The 8,891-nt window shown below is 53.3% G+C and overlaps 1 protein-coding gene across 1 annotated transcript in view; it reads left to right on the forward strand.

Moving 5' to 3' along the window:
• The first annotated feature begins 3,765 nt into the window (after positions 1 to 3,765).
• The window catches only part of LOC107111094 (solute carrier organic anion transporter family member 3A1-like), a 151,843-nt gene continuing 146,717 nt past the window's right edge, over positions 3,766 to 8,891 (forward strand). The window contains exon 1 of the mRNA XM_015412013.1: positions 3,766 to 3,882. Within this exon, the coding sequence (XP_015267499.1) occupies positions 3,766 to 3,882 (117 nt within the window). The remainder of the gene's footprint in view (positions 3,883 to 8,891) is intronic.

Genomic DNA, 8,891 nt, shown 5'->3' on the forward strand with positions numbered 1-8,891 from the left:
GGCGGCGGCGGCGAGCGGCAGGCGGAGGAGGCGCCGCCGGGCGCCAAGAAGCGCCGGAAGAAGGGCGCGTCGTGCTTCGCCAGCATCCAGGTCTTCCTGGTCTCCGAGTGCGCCCTCATGCTGGCCCAGGGCACGGTGGGCGCCTACTTGGTGAGTCCGGGCGCGGGGATCGGGGCCTCGGCGCCGGGACTGGGGGGCGGGCAGGTGGGGAAGCTGCACCGGTTGGATGGACTGGGCAGCCGGCAGGCCGGGCTGGCTTCTCTGCCTCCGCTCACGGGGAGGCTCCGGCCGCTGCGGCGCAGGAGACTGGGGGGCTCGGCCTGCCTGGTTCACCGATGCGGCTGGGTGCTGTCCGCCGGGCTCGGCGGGGGGAAGAGCCTTGCCTGGAAGGAGACCCGCAGCGCGCCTGCCCCTCTGCAGCCGGAGGAATTCTGCGGCGGCTGCACCGAAGGCGTTAGGGTGGGTGTACGGCAGTGTTCCCTCTAAGCTGTGGAGTCTTCTGAGCAAAAATTCTACTTTGTGAGCTATTGGCATTAAAGTGGTGAGCGAGTGATTTGGCCACTGCATAAGTTAGTTTGCTCTGGAGCCATCCTTCCTGAGCTAAGACAAAAATGTGTGAGCTGGAGGCTAAAAAACTGTGAGCTGGCTCACACTAACTCAGCTTAGAGGGAACACTGGTGTACGGGAGCCCGGGATCTGGTGGGTGAATGGGTGTGTGTGTGAGTGAGAGAGAGAGAGAGCGCCAGGAAGGCCTCTGGCACGGAGTCACTGGCTTCACCTTCCTCCTCTGCAGTGGGGCAGAGACGCTGGCCCGCCTTGCAGGGGTGTCATAAAGATCTGCTACGAACACTGAAAGGCGCTGGGCACAGTCCTCCCTCTCCCAGGCTGAAAGGAGGCCTGTGCTCCTCTCCTTCTCCCCATTCCTTCTGCCCCCCCTTCAGATAAGTAGGGTTGCCAACAGAGCAGGAAGCTCCTCCCCCCCCCGGTTTGTTTCCATGGCCTTGAATGGCAACTCGAGCTGGGGAAATGAGTTAGGGAAGCTTTTTCTAGCTTGCGGCAGGCCCCGTAGCCAGGATATTCTTTGTTGGGGGGGGGGCATTTAAAATTTTAACGATACTTAATTAAATTAATCCGATTGCCTGTCTTTAAAGGGGGAGGCTCCGAGCCTGTTTCTAGCCCTTCCTTTCAAGAGACGGGGCGGTGAGTGCGTCAGTTCCTAGGAGAAAACAGCTCAGAGGGCATTTAGATGCCTTTTAAGTTCCCTTCCCCAGGGCAAGAAAGCTTACAAGGGCACCTTCAATACATCTCCAACAATCCCCCTTTCTGCTAGCCCAGTACCACCGAGGTCATGGTCCAAAATAAGGTTTCTGGCATGGCTATCTGTGGGACGGGGCTTTTGATTAAGGGGGCGGGGCCCCTGAAATGCCCCACTGTGGCTATGGGCCTGGCGTGCGGGTGTGCGGCACCGCCTCGTGAACACCAGCCAACTGCTGGGGAAAGGCCGGGAGAGCAGAGGCCCGTGAGATGCTGTTGCAGATTTCCTGGGTCGTACGGCCGTGGTCATGGCATCGTAGGACCTGAGGTTTCGCCAGGTCCTGGCGAAACCTCAGGTCCTACGATGCCATGACCACGGCCGTAAAACCCAGGAAATCTGCAACAGCGAATGAACTCCGGCCGGGAACACCTTCGACAACATATCTCCCGTGAGACGGTTGGCAACTCAATCCGATGCGCCTCTCTTTGCTCGGGTTCCTCCCTGAAAGGCCAAGGATGTCCGGTGCTGCGACTCCTACTAGCGATGACGGGGCATCGGCCTCTTTCGGAGCCGCCCCCCTCCACTCCCCAGAGTCAATACCAGAGGACGGTGACTGCGGACGGTGACTGATGAAGCACAATCCTGCTTTCTGGGGGGGTCAGCGTTTAAGGAGAAGTTTCCTCCAGGGGGTGACGCTGTCAGGCGAAACAGAAGCGCAGGCAGGCCCGGTGCGAGGAGAGCGGGTGACTCTCTCCACCTGGCTTCGAGTGCCTCCTCTGGGGATCAATCTTGCAATTGGGGGGGGGGGGCTTAACACCCTTGAAGCTGCTCTGAAGTGACTCAGCGTTAGCTCTCTGGAGTTCTCTTCTTTGCCCTTCCTTTCCTGGCGTGGAGCGGGAACGCACGGAGGAACGAGAAGGCCGCCTTTTGGAATCCGAGCGGCAGGGGTGGGGGGGTGGGTGGGTTGGCATGAAGTGACCAGCTTCCTTGCTCCGTGATCGGATGTCAGGGTACCTGAATCCCAGCGGGCGAATTGGGAGAGGGTCGGGGAGAAGGTGTTGTGGCAAGTCCTGTTTTGAGAGCATCATTTCCCATCTAGAGTTCTGCAATCGAGCCCAGATGTGCAGCTGAGTTGTTGGTGAGCTGCAAATATAAACTACGTGAAAGGTTTGCTTGGTAGTTTCTTTGGTACGCACAACCAGGGGTCATTTCGTAGAAAAAGAGGTGCAGGAGCTCATTAGCAGGGCTAATGTGCTAATGAGCTGTGCCGTCAGGGGTGTGGCCTAATATGCTAATGAGTTTCTGCTGTTGGGCGTGGCCTATTATGCTAATGAGTTCCTGCTGGGCTTTTTCTACAAAAAGAGCCCTGCTCATTAGCATAACTTATTTTAACTTGCCACACCCCCTGACATCACCAGAAGAAGGAAACACCCACCGCTCAGGCTCCACTGGATTGTTTTGGATTGCTAGCTATGGAGGGGGGGAACGTGCAGATCTGCCCTCACAGAGGAGGGAGAGCTTGTACCTGAATAAAACTTGGTCTTACAGCTGCCACTGGACTGTTTTGGATTGCTAGCTATTGGGGGGGGGAACGTTCAGATCTGCCCTCACAGAGGAGGGAGAGCTTGTACCTGAAGGCAGGGGGGGGGGCTCTGCAACTTACCTGGCTGCTTCTTGCTCCTTGGGGCCCAACTGAGGACTGCTGGGAGCAGGGGGCGGGGCTTGTTGCATGTGCCTGCCCCCTGGGCTCCTTACTGTGGGAGCCGCGCCCCTGTGCGCTCCCGCAGGAAATGACCCCTGCAGACAGCTGATTACAATCTAATCAACCCCTCTTTTTCCTTAGTGGTGCGGATAATGGCGTTGATATTTTCTTGTAGTTTGTGGCTATGCTGCTGAAGTCTACTGAGCAGGATTCTGAGAAAGTGTATCGAAGTGACTTGGATATCAGATTTACTGTTTGCGTCAGTAAAATGCTGGATGGTTAAGCAGCAAATGCTAAGTGATCACAATACGGATGGCCATCAATTGTTCAGGGTGTGGTAGGACATTGGTAAAGCTATGCTAGTCGTGAAAACTCTAAAACGGGGGTGGCCGGACTGCAGCTCTTCTGCTGGCTTTTCTTGCTGGAGCACGAGTGTACGATGAAGAAACACTGAGCATCCTCCGTGTTTTGGTTGCTTGGGGCAAAGGCTGGTGGAGACCGCTGGCTTGTGGGCAGGAGTTGTGTGCAGGCCGGCTGTATAATCAGGCCAGCAGAGGTAGTGGCCACCAGCGACAAATTGGGAAGGGCGTCCTGCCTGCCTGCCTCCTCTTCTGCCTCCCCTCTCTGTACCCGCCTCCTTGCCTGCTGGGTCCAGGACCCGGAACTAGAGCCGCCAATCACCCTCTATCTCCTCGGCCTCTTGAAAAAACAGCATGGCTGGGCTAATTTTAAAAAAGCCGGTGTGGGGACAGAGGAGTATTAGCTGCCCTTGCTCAGAACTGGCGGCCGACCTCTGGCAGCACTCCGAATGGAGTTGGCCCTGAGTGGCCTTAGAAGCAGCAAACTGGTCCGCTGGGCACTGTCGAGCAGATCGGACCCCACGTCGGAAGGAGTTGGGAAGGCCTGCTTCAAGATGCAGACTGACGTGTGAGCCTTGTTTTCGTCTTGCTTCCAAACCGGAGAGCCAGCTCGGTGCAGTGGTTAGGGGTGTGGACTCTAATCTAGGAGAGCCGGGTTTGAGTCTCCAGTCCTCCACCTGCAGCTGCTGGCGTGACCTTGGGTCAGTCACAAGTTCTTTCAGAGCTCTTTGCTCAGGGGCAGTTCCCGAAAGAGCTCTCTCAGGCCCACCTACCTCACAGGGTGTCTGTTGTGGGGAGGGGAAGGGAAAAGGAGGTTTGGATTACCCCGGTCTCCTCTCCGCCATCTGAAGCTTCACAGGAGCTGAGTAGGAAAGCAAAAGCTTTTATTCAGTGCCTTTTATTAAAATCACCCCGAATGACACAACACAGCTGTCTCGAGTTCTCCAGAACTCTGTTGTTGCTTAACACCCTGTTATGGACATAGGGTTGCCAGGCTGCATAGGAGAAATTGGGGTGTGTGTGTGTGCACAGATGTGACATCAGCATACTTTCCATTCTCCCTCCCATGCCCTTCTGCTGGTGCCCGGTATCCCTACATGGACACCTTTACCGAAAAGTGGTTGAATTGTTTTGCAGACATAGAGGAATTTCACATTACCCAGTTTCACCCGGTTTCAAGCCAGTAATGATCTGTTTTAAAGTGAACCGGTACAGGGCTGCCATTTCACACAGGGCTTTCCCCTTCCGGTAAAGAGCTGGATCTGAAGCAGTTTGCCATTTCAGACTGCACCGCTTTTTCCCGCTTTTCCCCCACCGTTTTTCGCCCGTGCGGGCAATCTCTGGGTTTTTTTTTTGAACGGACGTTTTAGAGCGCTATAGCGCTATAGCAGTATAACAAAACACTCCATGCATTCCAATGGGATTGATATAATGTGATTCCGTTATCGCGCTATAACGCTATGAAGCAAATGTTAAAAAAAAGAAGCCGGAGATCGCCCGCGCGGGCGAAAAACAGCAGGAAAAAAGTGTATCAGAACCGGGAGAGGGAACTGAAGACTACTTGGAAGCGGTTGACAGGTAAAACGCTTCAGTCCCGATTCCTAAACGGGACAGAAGCGTTTGTGTATGAAATGGCAAATATATTCCAAAAGGGAACCGGTTCTCAAACGGGTTCTGTCTGAAATGACAGACCAGAAACCGTTTGGGAACCGTTCCTCTTCCGGAATATGTCGCCTGTCTGAAATTCCTCATTCTGTGATTTCACAGCATGCATCGATAGTCGGGGTGTGTGTTGGCAGATAAGAGGAAGCAGCAAGGTTGCCTGCCTCCGCATGAGCCCTGGAGAGTGTTGCACAAATAGATTCCCAAGCCAAAAGGATAAGTCAAAATGAGGAGGAACGTTCATTGATTTTAACTGCAATTAAAGCAAGTGAAAACAGTTAGGCCAAACCAGCCTATCAAAAGTTGACTACTTTCTGAGCACAATAAGGAAGTACATGAAGTTTTATACCCAAAGTGACATAGCCAAGAAGATCCACGCTATGGTCACCTCGAGATTGGACTACTGCAACGCTCTCTACATGGGGCTGCCCTTGTCCCAAATCCGGAAACTGCAGCTAGGGCAGAATGCAGCAGCCAGGCTGCTGATGGGCCTCTCTATTCGAGAGCACATCCGGCCTGTGCTAAGAGAGCTGCACTGGCTGCCAATAGCTTACCGGATTCGCTTCAAGGTGCTGGTTTTGACCTTTAAAGCCCTATAGGGCCGGGGGCCTGCCTACCTGAGGGACCGCCTTTCCCCACACGTTCCACAGAGAGCACTGAGGTTGGGGACTCAACATCGCCTGACTGTCCCTGGCCCCAAGGATGCCAGACTGGCTATTACCAGATCTAGGGCCTTCTCAGTGGCGGCTCCATACTGGTGGAACGAGCTCCCGGAGGACATCAGGGCCCTGCGGGACCTTCTACAGTTCCGCAGGGCCTGTAAAACCGAGCTCTACCACCACGCTTTTGATTTGGAGCCGCCACTGAACGAGCTACTGAAGATCTATTACTGGCACTTTCTTTGGGATACTGGTCTAGTCATACGGGGCCAGCGACAACGATCGCCACCTGCACTTTATCGCTTGTATTTAATCTGTGCTTTATATTTTATTGTCGGATTTTATCTGTTTTTATTGTAGATTATTATTGTACGCAGCCTTCAGCCTGCTTGTCAGGCAAGGCAGGCTAGAAATCGAATTAAATAAATAAATAAATAAATAAATAAATAACTTCCCGAACTCATCATTGGTCACAAAATGACAGTGCATCATCTGAGTAGTCATTCACTCATTGGTCAAATACAGGAAAAGGTGTGCCTACATGGTATCTTAAATGTTTATTTAACCTAACCTTAATAATAATACCCAAGGATTCTTCATACCCAAACAGAAGGTGTTTTTTTTTCCTGATATGAAACTAAAGCCCTTTTTGACCCAGACACCGTGGAGTTTTACCCCAAACTAAAACCACAAATTCTATACTTCAAGCAAATACATCTATTGAAAAACCTATCTTTCTGCACTGCACTGAAAACCTGTTAGGAACACTAGACAGTCAGATAGCTATTCCATCCAAACAACGTGAAACGAGAAAATGAATGTTGTTTTCTTGCCTGCTTTTTGTTGTTGTTGTTCAGCCGCACAGTCGAGTCCGACTCTTCGCGACCCCATGGACAAGATCACGCCAGGCAAACCCCATGGACAGTATCTTGCCTGCTAGCATTACAAGGGAGAGGCCTTGCTATTCAGTAGGCTTTATGACATCCTAATAAAGTCTTAATATGAGAAAAATCCATAAAACCAAAAAAATATGAATAATAATTTTAAAAAATCATTATAGTCCCATTCATACTACAAGAGCTCTCAGAACTACCGCTGATCTTTGACGGGGGGGGGGGACTCTGTGGCATTATACCCCACTGCGGTCCCATCCCTTTCCAAACCCCACCCTCCCCTTTGCGCCCCAAATCTCCTGGAATGTCCCTACCTGGGGTTGGCATTGCTAGGCAGCCGTCATTTGGACTAAGGGCTTGCTTCCAAGGCCTATTTCACTGCTGGCCGTATAATCCCTCATCTGACCTCGTGCCGTGTATTTCTGTCAAACCGGGTGGGGGGAAAAAGACCTTTTTTACAAAAATGGGTTTTCAGGGCAGGCTGCTTCGTGTGAATGCGAGGGAGTATTCGCCCCTGGCTTTCCAAACCAATAATATCTAACTTTTGCTATGTTCCTTAGCTCCTACTAGCTTCAGAGGGACAAAATTCCGTAGCACAGCAGCTGGTTTACGTGCGCAAGATCCGAGTTTTGATATCTTGCCTGCCAGAAGATCTTGGTTTTGGGTGGCGACATCCCCCAGTTGTAACTGGTTTCCGGCGGCAGCCCCGGGCGAGGCAAAAACGTGTCCTGGTGGTTGCTAAAAAACAAAGTTCTCCCGTCTCCTTCTCCTGTAATGCTTTGCAAAGCAAGTGACTCGGTGTCCCCATGGGGCAAGTCTACCTGTCCCCGCAGGAAACAGCCAATGAGGCTGAGCCGTGGGTGATAACAACGATGCCGTGTCCCGATTCATTCATCGTCATGGGCCAGATTGGAGGAGAGGGGCTGTGGCTCAGTGGTAGAGCATCTGCTTGGCATGCAGAAGGTCCCGGGTTCAATCCCTGGCATCTCCAGTTAAAAGGACCAGGCCGGGGGTGATGGGAAAGACCTCTGCCTGAGACTCTGGAGAGCTGGAAAGAGGGACTGTGGCTCAGTGGAAGAGCCTCTGCTTGGCATGCAGAAGGTCCCGGGTTCAATCCCTGGCATCTCCAGTTAAAAGGACCAGGCCGGGGGTGATGGGAAAGACCTCTGCCTGAGACTCTGGAGAGCTGGAAAGAGGGACTGTGGCTCAGTGGAAGAGCCTCTGCTTGGCATGCAGAAGGTCCCGGGTTCAATCCCTGGCATCTCCAGTTAAAAGGACCAGGCCGGGGGTGATGGGAAAGACCTCTGCCTGAGACTCTGGAGAGCTGGAAAGAGGGACTGTGGCTCAGTGGAAGAGCCTCTGCTTGGCATGCAGAAGGTCCCGGGTTCAATCCCTGGCATCTCCAGTTAAAAGGACCAGGCCGGGGGTGATGGGAAAGACCTCTGCCTGAGACTCTGGAGAGCTGGAAAGAGGGACTGTGGCTCAGTGGAAGAGCCTCTGCTTGGCATGCAGAAGGTCCCGGGTTCAATCCCTGGCATCTCCAGTTAAAAGGACCAGGCCGGGGGTGATGGGAAAGACCTCTGCCTGAGACTCTGGAGAGCTGGAAAGAGGGACTGTGGCTCAGTGGAAGAGCCTCTGCTTGGCATGCAGAAGGTCCCGGGTTCAATCCCTGGCATCTCCAGTTAAAAGGACCAGGCCGGGGGTGATGGGAAAGACCTCTGCCTGAGACTCTGGAGAGCTGGAAAGAGGGACTGTGGCTCAGTGGAAGAGCCTCTGCTTGGCATGCAGAAGGTCCCGGGTTCAATCCCTGGCATCTCCAGTTAAAAGGACCAGGCCGGGGGTGATGGGAAAGACCTCTGCCTGAGACTCTGGAGAGCTGGAAAGAGGGACTGTGGCTCAGTGGAAGAGCCTCTGCTTGGCATGCAGAAGGTCCCGGGTTCAATCCCTGGCATCTCCAGTTAAAAGGACCAGGCCGGGGGTGATGGGAAAGACCTGACCCCCCCCCCCCCCCCCCGCCGAGAGCTGCTGGCTACCTGAGCAGACAACTCTGACCTTGATGGACCAAGTGTGATTCAGTTTGAGGTGGCTTAGTGTGATGTGACATTGAACAGACAGATCTGAGGCAGTGTTCTCTCTAAGCCAGCGGTTCTTAACCTGTGGGTCGCGACCCCTTTGGGGGTCGAACGACCCTTTCACTGGGGTCGCCTAAGACCATCGGAAAACACAAATTTCCGATGGTCTTATGATAGCAACGAAAATAATTTTATGGTTGGGGGTCACCACAACATGAGGAACTGTATTAAAGGGTCGCAGCATTAGGAAGGTTGAGACCAATGCTCCCTCTAAGCTGTGGAGTCTTGT

This window comes from Gekko japonicus, unplaced genomic scaffold (genome assembly GCF_001447785.1).
Source record: "Gekko japonicus isolate JY-2015 unplaced genomic scaffold, Gekko_japonicus_V1.1 scaffold864, whole genome shotgun sequence".
Taxonomy (NCBI): domain Eukaryota; kingdom Metazoa; phylum Chordata; class Lepidosauria; order Squamata; family Gekkonidae; genus Gekko; species Gekko japonicus.